Raw genomic sequence first — 26,875 nt, forward strand, 5'->3', positions numbered from 1 at the left:
GGGAAAAACAGTGTGTGTGAATGTTCTTGACATTCTTTCATTGGAGGCTTTAAAAATATAATCAAAAACTATGTCTTAAATTGGGTGTGGATAGGTTCTTGATTTGTGAGAGTTTTGAGATTTTAATTCATTTTTTAATGCTGCACATGTCTTTCACTGTACTTCTCTGCCCCAAGTATGGATTTGTGGAGATAAAGCTTTGTAGCTCTTGGTTCTGATGGAGCTTGCACAGATCAGAAGAGAATGTCTTGGGCTTTTTTCTCTAAATGTGCCATAAGTATTACCTGGTTTATACTACCTGTCTTCTTTATTCCCTTTTACCAACATACTGATGAAAATGGAGAGAGCTACCAAATCTAATAACCAAGAGAGAAACCAGAAGACAGCATTTGTAGTGCTACAGGGGAAGAAGGAATAGTCTTATGTTGTTTCTCCTTCCCAGTTCTTGGGAGAGTTCAGTAATACATCTTTATTTATATGCTTTATACCAGAGCAACTGAAAGAGTTGCTGTGCTCTGAATTTGCCGAAGTTCAGTTAATATTACAATTTCTCTTCTTGCAATGTTTAGCCAGATGATTACCTGTTTTAAACAGCTTATTGTCAGCAAGATTGAGGAGTAGAGCAGGCTTTTTTTTTTTTTTTTTGGTCTGGAGTAATTTTCTTGCCTGGACAGACTTTGCTTTGCTTTTTGCTTGTAGATATTGCAGCACTGAAGAAGTCCTGCCAAATTTTTCAGTTTTTCAGTCAAAATGGTCCCTTTCAGTGTAGCATATCTAGTTTCTGTGTCACTGTACAGTTGTTAGTTAGATAAGCAGCCAAGCTCATGTAAGTTTAAACTCCTCTGAAATTCTTGAAAACTGTTGTGAGTATAGTCCTCAGTGTACGTGAGAAGTACTCTCAAAGAGTTAAAAATGGTGCTGTCAAGCAGGTTATTAGAGATCCATGCAATCTTTGGATATGCAAGGTAGAAGAAGCTCAATGGCTTTAATTGTAGGCATCATCTAAAAAAAGTTGGTTCTCTAGAAAATGTACTGTTTACAGTTCAATAAAATATGACCATATGCATGACCTGACTAAAGGCTTTGTCTTTGTCGAAGATCCAGGTCCAGAAGACATTCTCACAGACGTTACACGCGGTCCAGATCCCATTCTCATTCCCATAGGAGACGTTCTCGAAGCAGATCGTACACACCAGAATACCGTCGTCGAAGGAGCCGTAGTCATTCTCCAATGTCCAACAGGAGAAGGCACACTGGCAGCAGAGTATGTCATGTTCAAAAGGGCTGAGTATCGACAAAACAATTGCTGCTTGTATCAGTGTAGTCCAGGTTACCTGCAGGCTGAGTTCGACATGCTGTTATATCACTGGAGGATATGGGAAATGGCTGGGAGTGGGGGCTGTGTGTGGAGCAGTCACTATCCTTACAGCTGAGCACTTATTTCTTGGGCCTGCAACTGACAGGGAAGTTGTGGAAATTAATTGAAAAACATTCTATTGCAAGTCAGTATGTGCAGATACAGTGACATGGGCTCCCATCAGCTCTAGAAGTTGAGCAGTTCTGATTCCTTTTTTCTGTACAGTTCCAAGTATATGTACCCTTTACAAAGATGAGACCACCTCTGTGTGTGCTGGCAACCTGACAGTATTGATAAGATTGACATAGGGACCCATAGAAAGAAATCCCCAAATGTTTATTTGCTTATAGAGAATATGTTGCAAGTTGCTTGTGATTTTATGCTTCTGATTATTTAATTTGCTTTATCTTGAAGTAAAGCCCTGTGCTGTTAGGTAATATGAAAATCTTTATAGTGGACTAGAAGAATTCACAGTTGTGAAAAGGAGGTACAGTCAGTCTTTCAAAATGTAAATGAGAAGTGTCTCTGTATGAGCAGGAGAGAGTATAGTTACACCAATCAAAATCTAAAATACTAATCTTATCATTCTGATATTTCTCTGTGTCCTTCTTTGTAACAGCAGAATGGTTGGGCTTGAAAGGGATCTTTGGAAATTAGCTAGTCCAGCTCCCCCTAAAGCAGGTGCACCTAGAGCAGGTTCTACAGGATCACATGCAGGTGTGTTTTGACCACCTCTCGAAAAGAAGACTTGGCAGCCTCTCTGGTCAGTGTGTTCCAGTGCTCAGACAACCTCAGAGAAATTTTCCTTCACATTTAGATGGAATGTACCATGTTTCAGTTTGTGCCTGTTGCCCCTTGTCCTGTTGCTTAGCAGCACTGAGGGCAGTCTGGCCCCATCTTTGTGATGCCTGCCCATGAAATATTTGTATGCATTGATAAGATGCCCTCTCAGTCATCTATTCTCCAATTTAAACAGGCCCAGCTCTCTGAGCCTTTCGTTATAAGGGAAGCGCTCCAATCTTCTAATCATCTTCATAGTCCTCCACTCCAGTTTCTTGTCTAACCTGTTTCAGTGCTTTAGCTTCTTGTTTCACATCACTCCAGGCTGATCTAAATGAATGTCACTGCACACAGCTACACAGCTCTCCCTTTCCTTGTTGAGGGCAGTGATATATTTCTGATCCTTTTAGTTTTAATCTGGTTTGGTCTGCAGATTTTTTTATGAATTCTTTCAAAAAGCATACAGAGTTTTTTTGCTGTCCTATCTTGGTGAAGCAGATCACCAGGAGCAGGTTAGTACCAATGTGAGGGAGCAGAAAAAAGGGGGAAGAGGCAAGACTCCAGCAGTGCTAGCATGCAGTGGCTGAAGCTGTGGTGAAGCAATGTACATAGTAGCTTTTTATGGATTGTTGCCAGCATCTAATCATGATGAAGTAAATATTAATCTAGTGAGTTGAAAAATAGGCAGGAATAGCTGAACTTCAAGAGGGTTAGCCATCTTTCTGTGGAAAGGTAGAAGAATCCACTTCACTACTTTAGGAATTATTAGGATGCTTTGCTATGTGAAGATGTTTTTCTGCCTTTGGAAATGACTTTGTGAAACACTACGAGTGTTTTCACAGTGAATTTTTCAGTATTTCTAAGGAGTAGTTCTAACAGTGTCAAAATGAAATTAAAATCAGACAAGATTTGAAATCCCCTTTATAACAAGGTCCTAATGACACCAGGAAAATTGCTAGCAATTTTGCCACTTCCTTTCTTGTAGAGAGAGCTTGCATACTGGGTTGATGGGAGGCAGTACAGAAACCTAATACAAATGCCCTTTAGTCCTCCACAGTCAGTTTTGGCCTTCCAGTGGTTGTATAGTTGTCACTTGTCACTTAAGGTCTGCAGACTGATCTCAGGACATCTCTTGCCTCAGAAAAATTAATACGCTTTATATGTAAGAGAGATGTTAAAAAAGGGCAACAGGTATGGATGTGTGGAGGAATTTACCCAAACAATGATTTAAAAGACAGTTTTCATTATACTTAGAGGAGTTCAGTAATAAAATGAGCATAGTTGCCAGTGCCATTGAACTATCAGATTGAAATATGGAGTAAAAAATACGTATCTTGATGTGTATAATTAAAACTTTTGAATTACAAACTGCCAGGTCTTTTACTCTTCCACTATAGTGAGGAATTGCAGAAGATTCATGTCTTAAAGCAGAAGTTTGAACTTGGACAAATGGAAAAAAGGGACTTCAAATATATTAATAGTGTGGACATCTTTTTTTCACAATAGAGTCCTGAACAAATGCTCTTAAAAAAATTACAACAGGAGATCTAAACCTTTTCAGTCTTTGAATAAGGCTGAAAAGCAGGCTCTGAGGCATAAATTATTATGCTTAGCTGAAATTTGTGTTTCAGTTTCAGATGTGTCAATTTCCAGTTGTTATTTTGGGAGAAACATTAAATCTCTGTGCTTGTTGCTGGTATTTTAAATTGCTGTCTCTAGTATTGCAGGTACCAGACACAGAAGTGAAAAACATGTTGATTGATCAAAATAATTTTTACAGAGGTTTTGGCATTAGTTATGAATTCTCTAGCATGTAGAGAAATTTTAATCCTAAAAGAGAACTTGTACCTTGTACTATTACATATTTGACTTTATCTAGTTGAAGTGAGACCTGTGAAGTATCCCACATAATGTTAGAGAGTCAAGAGTTTTGTGCTAAAGAAATATGCATGCTTTTGGATTACAGTTTCACACTACTGGCCTTAAACATATGTTGCTCTCTAGGTGAAAGAAGCAGGTGCCTTTTATCCAGTTGACAAGTGGAAAGATTAACTTACAAATGTAAATATTGACTTTCACTATAGTTGGATAGGAAATGCTGAGGTGGAGGAAGTATCAGTAGAAGCTGGATAATAGTTCAGTTGTCTGTGCTTAGAAGCTCAAGTGCTCACGTGTAGTGTGGGCAGCTGGAGGCAGTGTATGCTCTATAGTGCCTATGATGACCATGCAAAAGGGCTGAAGGTTGGAGTTAAGGCTGGCAGACCTGTTCTCAGCACAGATTTTTATGTCGTGTCCTTGTTGTGCCCCTTCTTGGTAATTTCGGTATGAAATACTAATAACATGGGTTCCTCTTGTTCTGTAGCTTTTCTGTGGATCAGAATGTTTAAATTTTATCAACTGAGTTTTTTACCAACATGCGAAATCTGTCTTGGTCTTTTTTATAAAATTAAAACCATTGAAAGTAGTTGCTTTTTTTGAAATTATCTTATAATTAGAGTGATAACTGTTGAAGTGTTAAGCTGTGTATTAGCCTGTTCAGTTTTCTTCAGATTATTTTTTTTTATAATTGATGATTTTTGATATAAGAATATTTAATTTTATTTTTTTAAAAATAAAATTAATTGGAGTTGAATATTTGTGTTACCAGGCTAATCCAGATCCTAATACCTGTCTTGGAGTGTTTGGTCTCAGTTTGTACACTACTGAGAGAGATTTACGTGAGGTCTTCTCCCGTTACGGACCTTTGACTGGTGTCAATGTGGTTTATGATCAACGGACTGGACGATCAAGAGGATTTGCTTTCGTTTATTTTGAGAGAATTGATGATTCTAAGGAGGTAAATGCATGCTTTGCTACTTTTTTCAGGTGTGCTCTTTATGCATTATCTTCATTAATTGTCTGTAAAAAGAAAACAAGTTTTTGAGTGTGTATTCTTTAGGAGATTCTCACACTGAGATTAATTTAAAATGTTTTGTTCAAGTCATGTGGCACTTCTAAACAAATGAAGCATTTGAGTCCAGTGTTCAGATGCATGGGCAGATTTTGAGCATAAGCTGTCTGTATTAAACCACCAGTGAGCACTGGACTTCAATTTTAGTCTGTTACTTCAAAATGCAAATAAATCATTGAGGCTTCTATATCTAAAGTATTTTTGAAATATTTTGGAAATGAAAATCTTACATTTTCTGGATCAAAATTCTGGACATTCCGTTTGCATTTTCTCCTTTTAGGCATGTCATTGTACGTTTGAAAATCGGTGGGGTTTGTCTTGAGTTGTGCCTTGGTCAATTGTTTTCCTGGTTGTTTAACAGATAGCTGTTAATAGCTAGACTGAGTTGTTAGTATAATTGATCTGTAAGGAAAGAATCAGAATATGAACAGCAGCCTGTGTTACAATTCATGACATTACAATATACAATAAGCAGTAGACTTTTTTACCCCTGTAATGCTACCATAAACTTAACCACATTTACTGAAATTTGTAGATTAAGTTGCTATTAAAAGTAAAGGTGCCCTCTAAAAAAAGTCTTCAAGCCTGTACTGTGTGATTATCTCTTTCTTTGGGATAAACTGAGTCATACACTTCATCTTGTTTATGAATTAATAGGTTTGGGCAGATGTGCTGTTTGATTCTGTGTGCATTTGTTAAGTTTATTTATAAGGAGATACTAAATACAACCCCTCTCTTTAAAGATCATTTAGCATTAAAGACAGGGAGAATGACAATTCTGGAACCTATCAGGAGCTGAAAAATAAGAACTCTGATGCTACTTGATATTTTAATAAAAAAAACCTGTTTTGTGGATTACTTGATTGAGCTGTACTTCTTGTCTGACTTCTAGTATGATCCAACTGAGAATCAATTTATGGGAAGAGTAGTCTTTGTGTATGTATTTATATGTGGTTGTTGCAGGTTATAGAGGTATGTAAAAGGACGCAAAACTTTAGTGTCCCTTGTATATTTTCTTGAAGTCTCAGTTGAACAGGTTGGTAAAGAGGTTCATGGGGTGCATAGCTGTATATCCATCTGTCTTTAAGGGCCTGCTCTCTTCTAACTTCTAGCCTTGTATTTCTGTTCGCACTGAATTTGTTGGGTTTTTTAAAAAGTGGCTGTTTTGTAAAACACTTCACATCCAAAATATTTGCACAGTATTCCTTGGCACGGTCATATACAGGTTTTGTCTGTCTTACAGCTTCATATGTCTTTAGAAGTAGTTTTTTTTCCTGGTTGCCACAGGCAATGGTCATGCGTGAGACCATGCATTTCTTAAAATGTTCCATGTAAATAGCATGAAGTAATTTGTTTAGTATAAAGCTGTTTTGGCAGATGCTGTGAAACTGGAATGTGAAGGAAAACAAAAAGGGATGTTACTTGCATTCAGAAATATGGAGGTCAAGATTAGAGCCTGAAGCAGAAACTGAAATAATTTGGAATGTAATTAAACCCATTTTTCTTTTCTCCAATGGGCTGGTGCCTGAAGCGGGGGAAAGGATGCAAACCCTCCCAACACCTGGAACTTAAATAACTGAAATACTTTGGCAAGAAGGACAGAAGGAAAACTTGTTTATTTGACTTATTTGTTGGGCCTTGAGGACAGATTTGAAGATTGCAGTAAATGTCAACTGTTGTTGAAAAGGGGAGATACATAAATGCAGGTACATACATACATACAAATGTAGGTATAGATAGATATTTAGCTGTAGGTGTGAAATTTTGTGACAGGCCTTTTAGGAGAAGAATGAAGGAAATGAAGCAATGTTTGGAAGAGAGTCTGGAAAGTTGAGTATGCATTTTGTTCTCTGTTTGGAAGATAGTCTGAAAAGCTGAGTTTGCATTAAAGCAATGGTACTTGAATTACTTCTGTTCTGAGTAGGTAACCCTTTTTAAAAATAATAATTTTAAAAACTCCAACCAACCAAAAACAATAACCAGAGTTCCAAACCTTCAACATGCTAAACATCTAAATAAAGAGATGAGCTGTTGAACTAAACTCCAGCCCTTTTAAAGATAGATGGATTAAATGAGAGTAGAACTCTACAGGAAAATGAGGATTTTCCATAATCTTCACTGTCGCCCTTCAGAAAGGCTAACACGGGGAAGCATCTCAGCAGACATGCTCTGAAATACAGGTAGTACTAAAATTTTACATCAAATTAATTGTGAGTAGTTGTTTAAACTTTCATAACTTGAAGATTGATCAGTGTCAGATGTGCATGGATTCTCTTGAGCTGAAATCCCACAGGATCTTTGTCATCCCTGTTACCACTTTTAAAAACTGGATCAGTTATTGAACTAATTAAAATGTTGCTTTGGGTCATGATTATGAAACCAAGTTGTACAGTACCATAAGTTGGTAAAGACATTTTGAATTGTCAGCTAGCTCTCTATGTATTGGAACTCCAAAGACAATGTAAAATAGAATTTCTTCAGAGTGATACGATACTTCTCAGTGTCCTGAAAACACTGAATGGGCAGATTTAAAATTTATTTTTACTTAGACTGTTTTAAAATTTCAGAATCTCAGATTTTGACACCATAGCAGCCTTGTTAGCTGTTCCTGAGCATCTTGGTTATAAAGAGGAACACAAGCTTAGCTTTTGATTACTACACAGAGAAGCTGTCAAAAGCATCACAGTAGCTTCAGACATTCCACTATAACAGGGCTGAGGAAGTTTTCAAAGCATGTGTCCAATCCAGGAGATTACTTGTGGAATATGTTCTATTCTGTTTGAAACTCTGCTGAGGTTAAGATGAAACTTTATGATCAGACAGAAGGTTCCCTTCCCATCAGATGTCTTACTGCAGTGGTATAGTGTGTGCAAAATAACACTTGACTGGATTCTTAGGTTTTGATCCATATTGAAGATATTCATGGACACTGTCTTGAGTTCAAAGTGTGATAACAGTAAATATCAAGGACTGATGATGTCTTAGGAAACAACTGATGAATGTCTAATCATTATCTAGAAATGTGAGGTTTTGGTATGTCGATGTTCTTGTCTGTCACCTTGTTCAAAGCCTGTTTGAAAAGCTTCTGTCATTATGTACCTATTTTTAGAATGGGTATAGTGGGTTTCATTTTTTGTGAAGTTCTTTTATTTCAAAAAGTTGTTTTTTAAAAAAAATACTTGCTATTGTTTTTTTGCCTTGGGTGGTGCAGTGTCTTGTCTTTGCCACTCTTTTCCAAGTTAGAACTATGTGGGCAACATGCAAAATCTGTAAACATCAGTTCAAGACTTGTTTCTCACACTCTTACGGAGTTTGCAGTATTGGCAATGCTGGCATGGAGCCAGTGTTGTAATGTTGTTTTGCAATATTTTCACTAAATTATAGAGGATATTCATCTGCCCATCACATAAGGATTTTCTTCCTGTGTTTTAGAGGATCACAAACTTCTATGTACTTTGATGAGAAAAAAAATTAGTTGATGGGGGAGGAATTGATTGTGTCAGGGTCTTACTTAACAGTAAGTTGAGAAAATCACGAGTGAAAAGTGCTGGCTGTTCTAGGGCTGTTCTAGTAACTTAAAACAGTTATCAGGGATTTCATATGCTGCTAAATCAGCTTTTCAGTAGCTCAGACTGTGAAGTGTTAGTTGTTTAAACTGAGGCTACTGTGAATGTACTGTCTGTAGGAGGAACTCATCTAAGAAGCAGCAGCTACAGCAGCTGTTGGCAATACGGAATTTTCTAATGTTAGTTAAATGTTCTTCAAAAAGTTTTTACCATCTTTCCAGAACCATTTTCTGATGTACTGTTCATTAATAATGAACAGTAATTAATAATCAGCACAAACCATTAACATCATTCAGTTGCCAAAGACCAGAATAATTATGGAGTTCATCAGTTCAATTTGAAAAACATATAATCTGTGGTACAAGCAGATGAGCTTAGAACCAATGTTATTGAACAAAACTCCCATGGCTTGTTGAAAAAATGATTAAAGTATTGTTCAAAAACAGCCCTAACAGGAAAGAGTACTAGAAGGTCTTAAATGTTCAGAATTACAAGTTACTTCTGGAGACTCTGAAATACCATGAAATTACTGATACGTAAAGGAACATCCAGTTCCTCATATTCTCTAAAATCCTGTATTGACTCTGAAGCTCTAAAATATGCTTTAAAGGTAATACATTAAATCTGTCAGTGTTTTTAATCTCATAATTTTATATGTTTAAAAGTTGAAATCTCAAACTAGAGAAGTGAAAAGGAGTATTGTTCAAAAGTGAAATGGACACTTGAATTGAACTTGACAGACTGCAGCAGATGTAAAAAGATGAGTTTCTTAATTTCTTTATTAATTCCCATCAGATTTTTTGTTGGTTTTTTTTTTGTTTTGTTTTTTTTTTTATTTTATTTTCTTTCAGTTATTCTCAGTAAATCCAGAACTGAATGGGTAATTGATACACTGGAGGGGGAAAATCCAATCCATTGTGTCTTTTATCCCTTGCTGTACCTGTGATAGAGTAGAAGTGATGTTTTTGTCAGTGGCATTAAATGCAGTAGAGAAGAACTTCTGGTAAAAAAAAACAAACTCACAAAACTACAGTGAGGGGAACAAAATAAAAGGCACTACCTTGTGTTATTTTTAAATTGTGAGAACACATTTTCAAAATAAGTCACAATATAAGCTGCTCATGTTTGACTATATAAGTGTACTCAGTCTGTATTTTGCTGACTTTGTAGTGATGTCAAGTTATTGAAATAGTTACCCAGACTGAAAGTCTTTAATTTTTTTAGTGGGTTATTGATTGCTTAACTAATACCAGCCACCCATGTAAGTTTGTGCATTTAATTAAAAGTTGTGTTTCCAAACTTGTTATACTCTACCTTAACTGGTCATACACGTAGAAAACATCACATACTTTATTAAATATCAAATTACATTGAAATCTTTGTTAAATTTAATGCTTTCTGTCTTTGAGCCACTGGAGATGCCTCCTGTAGTTCAGGAACTGCTCATTTTGTCAAACCAACACCTTATAGATAATCAGTTCTCTTGTTATGGATAGTCTGCTGAAGGTTTAAAACTGTAAAACTTGAAAAATGTAATCCAAGATTGAACCTATGCCATTCCCAGTCCTAGTTCTATTTTCTGACTGCAGACATATAGATGTGTGTTCTAGACTACAAAAATCAAGTTTTCCATAGAATTTGCTACCAGAACTAATACATGTTTATAGGAATGCTGTTTTCTTGCTTACTGTCCTCTTGCAAAAACCATACAAGTCTTTTAACAACATTCAGATATTTGGAGAAGAATCCAGGTTGTAATAAAAATAGATTGGTGACAGTTAGACTCCTAAGAGGGCATTGTGTGTCTTAAAAATCAAATAATATTTGGGGGTTTTTTTTAAAGTTTCATTTTGTCACTGTAAACAGTATTTGAGAATGTCTTCAGCATTGTTAGAAAGAATATGCAATTTTTTCTCTTTGACACTCAAATAGTGTTAACACAGCAGTCATGCACTCCCAAAACCAGCAAGAAAAGGAAACTGAAATTTGTTTTGAATATGGCATACAAGAAGACTGTAATATCCAAAATTTTCTTGTAAACTCCTTTAACTTTCAATAAAGCACAGAAATGCCAGTGATTAGGATCACTAATATATTTTTACAGCCTTCATACAAAATAAATACTGTTGTATCAGTTATGTGAACACAGTTTTTCAGAGAGGTCTTTTGGTCATCTTGCAGCAGTTCTTACCTTATAATGTCAGCTTAAATACTTTACTTCAAAGAGCTGAGGCGTCCACGTTGAGAGTGGTGCAGAGAATCTGGGAACCCCTTTAGAAGGTATTTCCAGTTGCTAATTACTGAATGTGAGTGATCCATACTATTAATTGTTGTAGGTTTTGGCTTTCCTGCATTTAGGGATGCTGTCAGAATTTCAAGAGGCTTTATTGTTTTTGTCTATCTATTAAAGATTTTCTTTATTTTAAATTTTTTTAGTTGGCGGTTATTTCTGACAGCTGCTGAACCATAAGAAAATTAATGTTTTAATATTTGTTAGGACATTAGACATTATGACCAGGGTGTCAGGAGTTCTGTGCAGTCTGGTAACCATGAACGAATCTTAATCCACTGAAATGTAACACATTTCCTGGTATTTCTAAAACAAACAGGCAACTCTCAAATTTAATTCTTCATTTCTCTTGCTGGTATGTTGCTCTTCTCTGTATTGCTCCCCCTGTCAGAGAATTCTTCCTCTTGAAGAGGTGTTTGTTGGCTTTACTAAAGAAGATATGCCAGATGTTCTGGATTTGGGGTGGCTTCTTGTCAGCTAAGCTTACTATTGTGCAAGTTGTTGACTGGACTTAAAAATGCCATGCAGCAGAAAATTACTTAAAAGTTAACTTGCTGCATTTCCAGAAAGATGCTTTTCATCATAAAGGTAATTTTTCAGCCAGACATTTGCAACCTTCATTGTTAGGTTTGTGCACACATACTTTTCTAGGATGCATGCACAGATTTATTTTAATTTACGTCATCCTTATGGGAAAAAAAAAGATGTTAAGGCTAGAAGGCTAAAGATGAGGAGTGTGTTTTTGTCACAAAGTATACCTTAGTGTATGTTGAAGGACTTGGAATGCTCTTTGCTAAGCCTTGCAGTTGGCTAAATGTAGTTAGTTTTGTACAGGAACACAAATCACTAGATGGCGATATAGTATGGACACAAACAGCATTATTAAAATACAAACTCAGTCTTGATAAATGCATTAGTGATCATCAGTCACTTCCCAGTTTGGGCACAGCAGTTAAAACATGTTGATGTCAGGTTTCTCTGTCTCCTTTATGGCACGTATGTAAGTTCAGTAAGGCTCTTGTTAGAGTTGAGATTTTTGAATAAATGTTTAATTATTCAACAAAAAAAAAAATCTATGCTAAAGAGGCAGCTTCATGTTTTGAGGTTGGTTGTTGTTTTTTGCCGATAAAAAAATTGCAAAGTGGTTATGTTCTTTACTCAAGATTGTAACAGTGTGTCTTCTCCACACATGAAAAATTAAAATCATGTGTATTGGACTAAGTGCTGTGCTTAGTGTTGAGAAGTAAGAGGTGTGTATTGGTATTTCAGAGATCCTGTAGAAGCTAACAAAATCTATTAAAATTCAAAAAGCAAAATTTTAAAAATCCTTTCAAGTCATCATTAGCTGTTAAAATTAACTGTTGTGGATTTGTTGTTTGTTGGGGTTTGTGTTTTTAGGTTACTTTTGCCTGAATAAAATTCTCAAAAGTACGCTGTGCTCCTTTGAAAAACTTACTTTGATGGTTTGAGTTTGTGAAAGGCCATTGTATTGATTCTCAGAGTGAAGAAGCTGGGGCTGGAACACCCAGCGAGTGTGTGCAGGGGCTGCGGGCGGTTCTGAGGGCACGGGCGTCTGAGCGCAGACCCTTGTGTGTATCACTTAAGCGAGCTGCTATTGTGAGAGGGAGTGGGGAGGAAGGTTGTAATTAGGTATCCATGTAGGCTGAACCCGCCATTTTACTAAGCTCTGCTGAAGTAGGTCCTTGTAAGGGAGATGGCAGGAGGCTGGGAGAGCATGAAATGGCAGCCGACGAGCAGTAATCCGGCCATATGCACCCTACAGGAAGCCACTGTTTTGCACAGCTTTTGAATCCGCCCGTCCCCTCTGGGTCAGAGACGGCGGTAGGAAAGATGCAGTTTTCAGAAAAATGCTGTTTTGACTTTGAATTTACCTTTCAAATGGGTAGAAGATAAAGTCTAGGGAGAGTGGCTGTGTTAGTGGTTAGCCTGTGCTCCCTTAAGAAGGGATTGAGAGTCGCATGAGTTCGGCACCCCAGTGCAGTCCTGTAACCACCGGCAGACAGGCATGGGGACAAGAGATGAGCCAGTCGCCACAGTGGGGCACTAGTAACCAGTCTAAACAAGACAGGTCCTGGGCTTGTATTTCTGGTGGAATATAATGTGTTTCTACATTGCCTTCCATAGTTACCAGTCCTTGTCTCTCCTGCAGGCGATGGAGCATGCAAATGGAATGGAGCTGGATGGCAGGAGGATTCGAGTGGATTACTCCATCACCAAGAGAGCACATACACCCACCCCAGGCATCTACATGGGCAGGCCAACACAGTAAGTTCAATAGGATTAAACTGAATGCTGGATTCTGGTTGAAGAAATTACTAATATAAAGAATGCAGTACTGTGGTTCACATACACTCTTAAATACTACTGTAGTTTATTGTATCTTTATTTATAAAAATATTGAAGGACCTGTTATTAAAAAACAATGTCTAGCATCATCAATTGATGTATCCTTAGCCTGCTGAAATACTAAGGTGGCCATTTGCCTTTGATTTTGATGGGAATTAGAGTCAGATCCATTGTTTTTCTGGGAGTTTCTGCAGGTGTTTTTATTTATGTATTTTGTTTGTATATTTTTGTGGTATAGTCTTCCAGTGTCTGATTTACTACCCTACCACTTTAAAAATATTTTAAATAATTTGTAATAATTTATCTAATAATTTAACTCAAGGTGAAGACTAGATATATAAAGGGGGTTTTGTTTTTGTTTTATCTTTTCCCCTAATAGCAGTGGAGGAGGTGGTGGCGGTGGAGCAGGTCGTCGCCGGGACTCATATTATGACAGGGGGTATGACAGAGGATATGACAGATATGAAGAATATGACTACAGATACAGGTACCTAATCTTTATTTTATTTTTTTAACAGTGGGTTTGGTGATTTGTTGAAAAGTTGGATGACAAAACACATTATTCAGTTTATAGTAATATTCTACATTCATGCCTGTTGTGTGTTAGAGCCTCATTCACATATGTTTTGTGGGATTAAAGTAGTCAGAATCTTCAGTGTTTATGGAATTTGTTTTTTCTGTTGGGCAGGGCGTTAATTTTGCTATGTGAAGGAGGTGTAGAGCATATACCCCAGGAATCAAGTGGACAGATAAAAAGGGAACTCATTTTTCTATGCTGTATATAGAACCAGGGACAGCTGATACACACTGCTGTTTAAAAAGGGATTATTTGTAGATGGGATTTTTAATGCTTGACATTTCATAACCATCTTGCTGTTTAGAAAGTTATCTGGTTTCAGAGAATGTTGTTCAGCAAGAATTGTAGGCATCTGGAAAAGCACTTCATGTAAGGCTAGTGAGAGTTTATTAAATTCTTTGTCTGGGAATATCTTCAAGTTTAAATACATCAAATAGAGAAATATGAAAGCATTTGTTAAATAACCATAAGCCACAGCCAAATAAAGCAGAAATCATTCATGCAGGCCAAGTCTTTCAGTGCTAAGGAAGTGGTTCTGTTCTGTAGAAGTGATGTGAATAAGGGTTCTTTCATAATGGAAGTTGTTTGGTTTCTTTTTTAATTTCCTTTAAAGGAGACGATCACCATCGCCTTATTATAGTCGATACCGATCGCGATCAAGATCCCGTTCCTATAGTCCAAGTAAGTAAATACAAGTGAATAAACAGAGTCTGGCTGACATAAACATTGTTATATGAATTGATCAATGGGAATTCTGAATGTGAAAGCAAAAAAAGCTGGGCACAGTTAAGCTGAGATAATGTGTACAGTTAGTTTATGATTGTTTAATTAGTAATTGTGTCATCTTTTGTTTTTTCCAGGGCGCTACTGAAGATTAGAAGAGTTACAGTTGAGGACTTGATTTTTAAATACAAAGTTCAGATCTTTAGCATCCCTACTGCTTTCCCTTCCATCTTCCCTTTCTTGTTCTCCTTCCGGCTCTTTCAGAAGTCTTTGGTTCATTTAGAATATACATATTTTCAGTTGAAGTATTCCTATTTTCCATCCCTTCTTATTGTAATACTCTTAAATATTGTAATTGTTGTAGTTTTTGTGTAGTAAAACATCTTGAGTAAAATGAAATAGAGAAACCCGAAGTGCTGATACATTTTGGAAGTCATTCCTATTTCGTTTTTACAACAGTTGGACTCCTGACTAATCAGAAGAGAGCGTTGATATTTTTAAAGCTTGCATGTCATATGTAGTATACACACTCGGATACTTTAACATAAACCTGCATTTCCAAGTAACTTGTTAATCTTTCTGTTAAAATGTTTACCTATTACTTTGATAAACAAGTAATGACTTTGAGCCTTTTCTGTAATGATAAATTTGCTTAGATAGTCATGAACCAGAGGATTGGTTTTTTTTTTTTGTTTTTGGGGGGTTTTTTGGTTGGATTTGTTTTTTTTTAATGTGTCAAGTAGTTGCTTTGAGAGTAGACTATTTGAGCTAGATCAGAATTTGGTATTTGACTGACTGGGAGAATAGATCCTTGTACACTCAAAATTAAGGCTGTGTGTTTTATAGAAAAAGTTTCTGGATTGCTACACAGTGGATAACAGTTGAAATTAAAATTGTTTAATTCCTGGGGTCTTTGTGGTACTTGGCTGAGTATTTCCCCTTAATTGGTGCAGAAGAAAAAATATTTATTGAACATAGCAATTAGTTATATAATTTGCTGTTCATGAAAGAAAAAGTCACAAACTTTTTGGTATTGAAATAATGATGGAGCAAGTTTTGTTTCCAATCCTTTTTGAACTTTTGGAAGTATGGATGGAAAAACCTACAGCTACATGTAAACCTTTTTTTTCCCCTCAATAAAAGTTAAGTCCACTGATAATGTAGTTTCTTGTCTTTCATTCTGCATTTTGTGTCACTTTGGAATATAGGTTAAACCATACTTGGTACTGGGGTGTGGATGATACAGTCAGCTTTTACCTGTCTTTTCAGGAACCTTGTATTCCCCGAGAATCAGTATGTGGTTATGTGGGATGGCTAAGCAGGGTGGGTAGTCCAGCTTTCTCTTGTGCCATCCTTGTCACTTGCTGGAGTTGTGGTGAGATGGTTGAATGAGAGAAACACTACTGACTTTGTTTAGCTTTCTGGCAAGTGGCTGGTTGAATGTTGATGTTGCCGCAGCAGAAGGAACAAGACCACAAAGCCCTTGCAGCAAATTTCCATCCTGATTGTCAGGGAAGGCTACCAGAAGAGTTTGTCATGATTTTAAGAGGGTAAGTATATGAAATGTAATTGCATTAGCTATTTCTTAGTCTTGGTTCCAGAAACTCTTAACAAGTAGTTAAAAAAAACACCATCACGCATCTTAAAAGCTTGATAGAATATACCAGGAGAAATTGGTGACAAAACAAGTTCTAACTGGTTACTTCTCAATACCTTTGAATCCAGGATGTCTTATCCATAAGTTGCAGTTGAAAATTCTTAGTAAATTGAAAGCAGAGTAGCTGAAACAGTGATGTTAAATCTTTCAACTCTGATGAATTTACCACTTAATTATTGGTGATCCAGACAAATTAGGAAATATTAAGAAAATTATTTTCTTTAAAGCAAGGCCCCAATATCGCAAGACAAGAAACTGTTGGTATATTTAATTTTGGTTTTGTTCTTTCAAAACATGGTTACCCAGTGTGACACCCAGGTACAAGAAGGGCTGGAAGGAGGATCTAGGGAACTACAGGCCTTGGTGCCCAGGGTGGTTGTGGAGCAGGTATCTTGGGTGCCAACTCAGGACAACCAAGGGATCAGGCCCTAACAGCATGCGTTTAGGAAAGGTGGGTCCTGCCTGACCAGCCCGATCTCCTGTGACCTGGTGACTCACTCAGTGGATGAGGGAAAGGCTGTGGGTCTTGTCTGGACTGCAGCAATACCTTGGATAGATACTGTCTCCCCTGGCAATCTCCTGGAAAAGCTGGCAGTCCCATGGTTTGGACTGGAGCGCTCTTCACTGAATGAAAAACAGTATGGATATCTGGTCCCAGAGGGTGGAGGGGAATGGTGCCACATCCAGCTCTTGGCTGGTCACAGAAGGTTCCCCAGGGAACTTCCCATATCTTTTCTCAGGCGTCTGGATGAGGGGACTGAGTGCACCCTCAGCAAGCTCACAGATGATGGCAAGTTGGGTGGGAGTGTGATCTGCAGGAGGATAGGAAGGTTCTACAGGGGGATCTGGGCAGGCTGAAGTGCCAAGTCCTGCACTTGGGTCACAGCAGCTCCAGACAGTGCTACAGGCTGGGGGCAAAGTGGCTGGAAAGCTGCCTGGCAGAAAAGCACCTGGGAATGGTGGTCCATAAGCTGGCTGAACCTGAGCTGGGAGTGAGCCCAGCTGGCCAAGAAGGCCGATGGCAGACTGGCTTGGATCAAGGATAGTGTAGACAGCAAGATCAGCGGTTGATCCCCTGTGCTCAGCACTGTTGAGGCCACAGTTTTGAGCTCCTGAGTTCAAGGAAGACATTGAGGTGCTGGAGTATGTCATGAGAAGGGCAGTGGAGCTGGGGAAGGGTCTTGAGCACAAGTCCTGTGTGGAATCTCTGAGGGAGCTGAGGGGGTTTAGCCTGGAGAAAAGGAGGCTCTGGGAGACTGCATCACTCTACAACTGCCTGAAGCTGTAGAGCAGAGGGGGTCAGTCTCTTCTTCCAGAAAGTGATGGAGCAAGAGGACCATGGCCTCAAGCTGTGCCAGGGGAGGTTCAGGTCAGACATTAGGAGGGGTCTCTTGACAGAAAGGGTCACACGTTGGAATGGATTCCCTGCCCAGGGAGGTGGTGTGTTCCAATGTGGCACTTACTGCTACCGTGGTGATTGGTCAAAGGTTGGATTTGATCTCAGAGGTCTTTTCCAGCCTGGGTCATTCTGTGTGAGTTATGGAAAGCAGTGTATCAGAACAGTGGGGCAGCCAGATGCAACAGCATGGGCAGTTGCAGTGCAGGTTGAGGGAGGCATTCAGGCACAGGGAATTAGGATAAAAGGAAGTGAGAGAGAGGTGGCTACTTACTGTAGTTTATGGTATTTGTGGCCTGTAATTGTCAAGGCTTGAGAAGTTGTATTCGCTGGCTAGAGAGCAGTTCAGCAAACATGGTGTCTGGAAGCTGAAGGAGTGTTGCAACACTTAGCTTGGAGATTGTTGTTTCCAACAGATAGATCTGTTGGCCTAAATATCCTACTTGGCACAAGTCCATATAAAGTTATCAGTGACAGCAGCATTGCATTACATGGCTCATTTTATGCTTCATGTTCAGTGATGTAAGGCAGTCAACTTGAAGAACAGGTGAAAGTGGTAATTCTTACTGTCCTGGACATACTTGTAGATGTCTGAAATGTATGAATAATTGCTGGACTTAATTGGCCATCTCTAAAACTGGCAGTCCTGAAAAGGACAAGGTAATTTGCAGCTGTTTCCTCATTTGTGGGTGGGGTGTTTTTGGTTGGTTGGTTGGTTTGTTGGTTGGTTGGTTGGGGTTTTTTAACTGAGATCACTTGGGCAAAGATCTCTGGATTAGCAGGTTTTTTTTAACTTTTGTGGTTTGCATTCTCCCCAGGAATGGAAGCCTCATCTCTGCTTTGTTGTCAATGGATTTAGGAACACTGTTTCTTTAAGCTCCAGGTTCTATATATGAAATAAATTAGTGAAAGTCATTTTTATACTGTTTCTCCAAACACAGCTACTGAAACATACATACTTTTCTCTAGACATTTTTGTACTTTTTAGTCCTAGGTGAATTATTAGTGTAGTCAGAACTCTGAACAAATACTACACTCTTGCAACAAAATGAAAACAAGTCAACCTAATTAAAAAAAACAAACTTGATAATACTCTGTGCTAGTACACAAGCTGAAGTTCAGAATGAACTGCAGGGAATATTTAAATACTGACTTTAGACAAACCTGACGTTTATCAAGGTTTATGTATAGCCTCAATTCTAGGCGTAGCCTAGAGAATGCAAGATAACATTTGTTCTTAAATATGCTGTGTTCCCAAATGCTTCCAAGAAGTGGCCACAAGAAGTTCACAACAGCTGCTACCCAGGCTAGTCTGAGACTGTGTATGTAATGGAAAATTTGCACCCAATGACAACAGTTAAGAGACATACTGGTTTACATGTGGAGACAGAATATCTTCCAGGAGGGGTTGTGTGTATGGACAATGCACATGAGGTGAAGTTTATTAAGACTGTTGTTTAGTCATTTGTCCTATGTAACTATACTTCAAATCTGTACTGACGTTAAGACTTGGTATTGCAGTACTCAGCAAAGCATTTTTGACTGTAGTGCTGCATGATGTGGGCATGGTGAGGCCCAGGCATCTAGAGAATGCTTTTTGGGAAAACACCTTCTCTGCAGGGCTTCGCAAAGTAACAACAGGTCAGGCAGACTTAACACCACTGCCACCCTTTACTGTCAGTCTCCTTAGCTGCTGCAGTCCTCTAGAACTCATGTGAATAACCAGAGAAGAAAAACAATCTGGGCTAAACATTTTCTATTGCTTTCTACAAAAGCAATTTTTTTTTTTTGGCTGCGCAAATGATGTGAGTGAATTTCCCTCATTCTCACAGTCACTGCCCTTGCCTTTTAAACAGCAGCATAAAGGAGAGCACAAAATGCACTTAAGCCGCCTCACCTGCAGGACTTGAAGACAATTTCTTGCTTGCTGACATTTTACTTCTGTATAAAATCTTTCAGGTAGTACTGCATCTGTACATGGACAGGTAGGGACTGTTAGGTTCAGCAGAGGAATGTTTTTCTCTGTTTCATACACTTGTATTTGTAAATACAACACTTTGATCAAGTAAAGGTAAAAAACAGTCTGCCTTAAGTAGGTTGGTATGTGCAGAGAGCTCAAAAAACAGCATCATCACACTTTCTCAGTTTGAGGTAACTTGTTACTAAACTGGAACAAATGAACCCTAATGTTTTTCCTTCTATTGCTTTAGATACAGAAGTTGAAACATTCACTAAAACTGGCAGATACACTAATGGCCTTGGGAAAGGCTACCAGCCACTTCAGTGGGTCTGTTGCTGAATTTCCTGAGGAAGTGAGAGACCACCTTACACAGAATCATTTCTTAACCCTTGTGGTAGCAACTGAGGCTACATTTTTGATATCTAATGGTAGATCTCTTTCACATTCAAATAGCAACTAAGTTGTCTTGGCAAAACATAAAAGAAGATCTTTGTCAACAAAGGTCTGCAAAATTTTCTTTAGGTTAGTTCTTAACAAGCAGCTACGGTGCAAATAATTGTCCCACTGCACAAAAGGCTAGTGGTGCTTCCTGTGTAAGATTATTTTTTAAGCTTAAAATGTAGTTGTTTCTCTGTACCCCCCTTTTTCTCTTTTTTTTCTTTTGTACTTGGTGGAGCCTTCCAGCTGTGAAGGAATCTGATACATTAGGGGTCAAGAATGGAGAACTGTGGTTACCAAAAGCTAATATTGGTGTAATTAATTGTTCCACCAGTCTGATCTGTGAGTCCACACTCGTTCTTCTTCCAGTACTGCATTAGGACAAGGATGCACTCTCTGCACAGGTTCAAGTTCAGTAATTTAGAATCTGCCAAAACTTCCAGGCTCAATTTTCTCGTGCTGACCCAGTCCCATAATACTTGGATTACAGCAGCGGTGGTAAGTGGCACAGGGTAATCCTCCATCATGTTTCTTTGTCTTTCAAGATTTACCCTGAAGTACAGACAGAGAACTCCTCAAGTAGCTTTCAAGTGTATCACAGGAGCTTGTATAGAACTTTATATTTTCTTCAAATAAATAAATAAAATCTATAAAGTAACTGGGTAGAACAGTGGATCAGTTCTGTGTGAAGTCCGGTCTTGCAGCTCTTTAGACAGAAGAACCATGGACTGCGCAGACCCCTTTTTCTCACTGTTCCATTTTGCTCCTGTTCTCAGCATAAGTAGCCAGTCTTTTGCCAGTTTGGATCCAAGGTTATGAGGGAGATGTGTATTTTCAGTACTACCTCAAGAATCCTAAGATGGCCTTCTTTGTCTCATGGTAGAAATCCCATAAAACTTGTGGAGATAGACAACCTGATGGATGGCTAAAGGTAGCTGATGTTTATACACTATATGATGTTAGGATTTAATAATTTGCAGTGACTCTGTCTTTTGCAGGTTCTGTGGAAGCAGATGCCTAACTCCCACAACTGCAGGAGAGAGGAACCATGGAGCATTGATTACTAAATCACTGTTGATGATACATGATTCCACTACACTAACAACACACATCATTACAAATATTGCCTAGTGTCTAATCTCACAATAAACACACAAACTGCCTTCACCAGGGAGCATTCAACTGGTTGATGACTCTTGTGTGCACTGCTGGGGTATTTTGGTATGATCTGAGCTGTGGTAGGATGGCAGCAGAATGGAGGACTTAGCCAGCAGCTGTCTCCTGCTTCTCACCTTTCACAATCTAATATGCTATCCTAGTGCTCCTATTTCTTGTCTCCTCCTTGATCTAGATTTCAGCTTTCTCCAGACCACTGGATTCAGTGCAGGACTGGGGAGAGAGGAGTATCATTTAGGGAACAAAAAGGTGATCTCTTTTGCACTGAAAAATCCCAAATGCCAAATCCCATGATTATTTTACAGCTGAATTCTGTTTGGCTGATGATACTTTCTTCCAGGTAGAGCTGCTAATTTGTATTTCTGTGTTGTATCTTTAACAGTTTTGTGTGGTAAATGCTTAGGGACTGGTCTCTTAAAAAAAAAAAAAACCTTGAAAATCCCTCAAAACAATGATTCTCACCGCCGCAACGAAAAAACACCCCAAGCCCCAAAGAATTTAACAGTGCATCAAATACAACTTCAATCTGACAATTTATAGTTCTAGGAGGCATGAATATTTTTCTTCCTTCACAGCAATTAATTAACTTTAGAGGAAGGTTAATTACAGGTAGTCAAACTTCCCATTAGCTAAACACTGACTTGCCCAGCTGCTGCCCCTAGCCAGGTGTGGGGTTGCTGCTCAGCACCTCTTGCTCTCACTGGCTCTCTTCTCCTCCCACTGCAAGGTGTGGAGCACAGGAAAATGTACCAAATGCTCTGTTCTCCTTGGCAGAGAGGGCAAAAAAAGCAGAGATAACAGGTCCTAACCTGCATTTCACATTCCAAAGCCTTTCTTCTTCATGTATCAGCGGACATCTGAACAGGGAAGATGCCAGCCTCATCCCACTGGACCGTGTCCAAAGGAACATCTAGCAGATCTGCTGCCTCTTTAGAGCAGGTAAGGCAGGGTTATTTGCCGAGCTGAAGACCACATTCTTGCTTGTGTCCAAGTATCCTTCATATGTTTACAACAAATATAAGTAATATTTAAAGTGGCTGATGCCAAATCTTCTGCTTGAGCAGTGAGAGTAGCACAAATAACCACGGATGTTGCTGTGCAGTCAGGGTGGCCCTGAACACCCCTCCAAACACAGCTGGCTCTGCCAAGGCTGCGTGTGATACCATCACATCCACTGCTGGCACTTGAGAGAAAAGGTAGCAAGAGCTACCAAACTTCATTAAAAACCCTAAAATCCTCTGTTGCTGGGCTCACATGCAGAGTAGAACATAAAGTGTAGGGCTTTTTATTGTTTTAAAATTAAACATTCTGTCGAAGTCTTGATTTCCAGACGGTTTTATATACTGTCTGTTTTTATAATTTCTATCTACTGGAGGCTAGAAGGGAACCCATACAGCAACTCGTCTGTGAATTTCGCAGAAAGGAGTTAAGAACAATAGGTCTTCAAAATATAAAAAGACAAAACCTTATGGAAGTTAACAACTGGACTAAATATTGATATAGCTGAAAATATTCCCTGGAAAGGAAAATTCATACTGAAATTATACCTGATATGGTGGGAATGTAGAACTGGATGAGTGCTTGGGTAACCTTGGAGAGAAGATTTGCTCTCAGTTTTCCACATATGAAGATGAAGTTAATAAGTGCTCTTCTTCCAGTGCTTTTTTACTTTGTCTGTTTCAGCTTTGGAAGATGGTGGGCGATTCGCAAGAGGATCTGTGAAAGATGATTGAACAATGTTATATAATCAAAAATAACTTTAGGAAGCCTAAGCTAATACTGACAGAACACATAAGAGTAGCCTCATGCATAGGGACAGCCATAAGGACTGGGCTGTCTGGTCCCAAGCAAATGTCACTGGAGATGAGTTTTCAGAGGATCCAGTTCTGGAGCTAAAAATTACAAGAGGTTTCTTTCTCATGTGGATGCAGATGATGAAGGAACAAAGAGCTTCAGTTTGAGGAGAGGGTTGAGCCCCATGTCTCAATCCATGCTTATTCCACCCCACCCATGATGTCCCCAGTCCAGGGCTGGTGGGGAAGCCACTCCTTGCTGAGCACCCCTGCAGTGTCTGCAAGCTGCACATTGCAGAGCACTCAAACACCAAGACATTTAAAAAATATTACAGAATCCACATTTTAATATTCCCTTAAACTTCTACAGTTTAGCACATCTTTGATTGTACCACAGAGTTAATTTAGGCCTTCAAAGGCAGAGAAACCTGAGATCTTAACTGCAGAAATCAGAGTCACTCGGGACAGTGATTATCCCTGGTTTAATCAAAAAGCAGTTGTACAGCCCAGTCCAGAGGCTGACCATACAGTCTAAACCTCCCACCAGTAGCACCCAAGTGGGTTTGGCTCACTCCCCACCACTGATGACCCCCCAGCTCCCCACTGTCAAACAGAGGTCCCTGGGCTTCAGCTGTTCCCCACCTTGAAATCTGGGGGACTGCTGTGGGCAAAACCTGGGAGCTCCTCTACCTACCACCAGCCCTAGGAAGGACAGAACATTCTCCCATCTTGCTGCTGCCAAAATAGTCTCCTGTTTCTCTGCTGCCAAAGCTGGGGGTTGAGGATTGCTAAGCTTGAAGACCTCCTGCAGCTGAGCACTGACTGATGCCAGCCAGGAGCACCTTGGGGATTCCCATCCTTTGCCCTGCCAGTCCCAGGTAGAGAGGGAGAGAAAAGTGCTCGGTCAGAGATTCAACAGTTCCATCACCTACTCTGGGGCAGCTTCCAAATCCACCAACCACACTGTGCTGCAAGCCCAGCTGCTCCAGTGGCTGTCTGAGCAGGTAGGATTGGAAGTAACTGGTATTGTGTTTGGGCTGTGGGGAGCAGAAGTATTTGGAAAGCTTGAATTGTGGCCATCTTGTTGTTTGAGTCCTTTGGAAAGAAGGTGCTACTTGTGCTCCAGATTTTCTTTTTAAATGACCAGAGGAGTCCAGAAATCAATGAATAAAAAAGTTAATTTTTTCCTCATGAGGGTCCCTGGTGCCCATCTCTGACAGGGGAGCACAGAGAAAGAGAATCTATGTCTGCTTCTGTCCCCTTCCATCTGTGCTTAACCCCTGCCTTGCCATGCCTCCAACCTTTTCTTTTTAGTTAGAGAAAGATATTTCTGCATTGTATCTGTGAGAAAGACTCAGTGGAGCCTTCACTCAAGGCACAGCCATGCTGCAGTACAGCAGGGGCTGCAGGCAAGCCTGCACAGAGATCAGCCAGAATGGGAGCTTGGACCCCACACCTGGGCACTTCCCAGGTGAAACAGCAGGAGATGGTTTGGCACCTCCACGTGTACCTCGAGATGAGCAAGGTGCTGCTGCTCTCCGTGCCTGTGTGCGTCTCAGCTGTCTCCAAAAGCAGAAAAGCAGAGGTGCTCACTCAAACCCTGGTGTGGTGACACAACCAGACCAAACACTGTTCAGTCAGCACACCTGAAATCCTGAGGGGAGAGAAGAGTGAAATCAAGAGGCAGATACCTGGCTAGAATGTATCAAAACCTCAAACTGAGAAAACTTTGAAAGAAATAATTTTACCTGAGCTCCCAAACTGCAAAAAGAAACAACTTTTCTGGGAAATAGTGGATTTCCAGCTATTCACAGAGGAAAACTTCATTGCCTGTTGGAACTGCACAACCAGGAATGCAGAAGCAGCCTCTGCCTGCCTTTTTGTTTTTTTCTTTGTGACTTTTGCAACTCTTCTTTGACTAAGAATATTATTAATCAATTTCATTCACTAATAGGAGCAGATAGCTGGGCAATTGCTAGACCTGTGAAGGATATGCCTGTTTTTTAAATGAACACCCACAGTGGGCAGTTTACTTGCTTATTTCTTCCTTTAGCATCTTTAAAATATTTTTTCACAAGTGAACATTTTACAGTTCTCAGTTTTTCCGATTCCTGTTGTGGCCACTGTGTAGTGTCCGACTTTCAGGAGCATTGTAAGCTGCCTGGGAAAGGAGAAAGTGGGCAAGAGAACTCTAATGCATAAGAGGGGTAAGTAAGCAAATATAGTGAGAATTAAGTAGAGAGTAGGGCAGGGGTATCCACAGTAGGGGAAGTGTGGAGGAACCAGTCAAATGAACAACTTTACTAAAATTTGGAGAAAAATGAGCAACCCAAAACTTATCTAAAAGCAAAACCTTTGTTTTCTAACCATGAACCTATCCCACTGCAAGGGATCCTGAGCCCAAACTCCATGGAGCAATGAGTAGAAGAGCTGATTGTTTTGCACTAACTTGCCTCAGAACACTGGTGTTCCAAAGCAGAAACGTAACTTTGAGGAGATGGAGAGTTTTAACATCAGCTTTGGAGCTGGGAAAGAAAGCCAGTGTCAGAGAAAGGTTTTGTTTGATGAGACAGGCACCACAAAGATCTGAAGGAGGCAGATCTACAGACAGTGCCCCGGAGAAGACTCCTGCAGTAAGGCTGGAGATGAGAATTAGGTTATTGACGGAGGTACATGAACTGCCCCTTACTGATACAAGTCACCCAAAAATTTTTATTATTGCTCCACTTCGGCACAAGGAGAAAAATAGTGACTTATTTCCCCTACTGGGTAGTCAGAAACCCCCTGACAATCCAAAGCAATTGGGACTCCTCCTTCCTGGCAGGGGGAGACAGCAAAAGTGAGTGGGGGAGCAACTCCTTGTGTCACCAGGGGCAAGACCTCAGCTTTTGCTTGTCTGAATAGGACCAAAGTCTGCTCCAGCCTGGATCCAACCTCTCTGATCTTTTAAAATACATCTTCATCTTTTTTTCTTGACCAGAACTTCAGGTAATATCTGTTTTTTAAGGAAATTTTAATGGCAGCTTCCTTTGTCTTGGAACAGGTGCAGATTCTTAAATTCCTGTGGCAACTGTTAGTCTGCTGAAACAGAGGTGATAAAATGAGAAAGCAGGAGGAAGAGCAGGATGGGGAAGAGGAGGATGGGAGCAGGAATGTATCCATTCCACAACTCCATACACACTCCAAGCATTTAAGGTAACTTTTGTTGGATAGCCATGTATTATTACACTAATAAAACCATTCCCTATGTTAATTTTTTTTGGCAGAAGGCTGAAGAAGTAGAAAACTGCCTCAGGAGTGCTCTAGCTGTTGAGTGCTGTGAGGTGCCCTTGCAACCTTCACAAGTTTGGAAACGCTTGTTGCTTGAAGGTGATTTGAGTGCAGGATTCACCCTTTAGTCCATGCACTTTTACAGGGGCAGGGGTTCCAGAGGTGTAACTGGGATGTCTTATAAGCAATTATTAAGGTTTTGATGGACTGGAAAGCTATGTTTATCACAGAGATACTATAAAAAACTCTCCAGCTTCCATAAGATCTTGCTCTCTTTTGGGGCTTGGTCTGGATGATTTTTTCTGCAACATCTGATTTCTTACTCCTTCCCCACTTGTCCTGTGAAGTACACAGAGGAGAGAGCATAGGAAAAACATCCCTGGAAGCACAGCAGAAAGCTCATGGTTCCTGCCCTGGTGGTTTGCCTGGGACAGACCTAGTCACCAGCCTCCAACACTTGTGGTGTCACTGTGATCCCTGTCTCACCCAGGAGCACCATCTGGCTTCCACCCCCTGCCCTCCCAGCTTGTGCAGCCTCACGGTGCCAAGGGAGGAGCTGTGTCTCCCACCAGCAC

At 39.6% G+C, this 26,875-nt stretch overlaps 1 protein-coding gene and 1 long non-coding RNA gene across 5 annotated transcripts in view; both read left to right on the plus strand.

The window, feature by feature from the left end:
- Nucleotides 1–15,766, plus strand: part of TRA2A (transformer 2 alpha homolog) — a 25,432-nt gene extending 9,666 nt beyond the window's left edge. Inside the window, exons 3-8 of one of the 4 annotated variants that reach the window (XM_086853720.1) lie at nt 1,099–1,264; nt 4,785–4,973; nt 13,114–13,229; nt 13,693–13,797; nt 14,501–14,568; nt 14,748–15,766. In XM_086853720.1, the coding sequence (XP_086709846.1) occupies nt 1,099–1,264; nt 4,785–4,973; nt 13,114–13,229; nt 13,693–13,797; nt 14,501–14,568; nt 14,748–14,758 (655 nt within the window). In that variant the 3' untranslated portion in view covers nt 14,759–15,766. Of the gene's footprint in view, nt 1–1,098; nt 1,265–4,784; nt 4,974–13,113; nt 13,230–13,689; nt 13,798–14,500; nt 14,569–14,747 lie in introns of all 4 variants that reach the window. The other 3 variants (XM_086853709.1, XM_086853727.1, XM_086853737.1) reach the window with 3 other exon arrangements.
- A 2,387-nt stretch (nt 15,767–18,153) lies between these two features.
- On the plus strand, nt 18,154–21,233 carry LOC111924439 (uncharacterized). Its single transcript, XR_002861644.2, has 3 exons — nt 18,154–18,323; nt 20,396–20,559; nt 21,060–21,233. It is a non-coding gene; the product is annotated as an uncharacterized LOC111924439 (long non-coding RNA).
- Nucleotides 21,234–26,875: the final 5,642 nt, after the last annotated feature.

Source organism: Cyanistes caeruleus, chromosome 1 (assembly GCF_971803275.1).
Source record: "Cyanistes caeruleus chromosome 1, bCyaCae1.hap1.1, whole genome shotgun sequence".
NCBI classification, from domain to species: Eukaryota; Metazoa; Chordata; class Aves; order Passeriformes; family Paridae; genus Cyanistes; species Cyanistes caeruleus.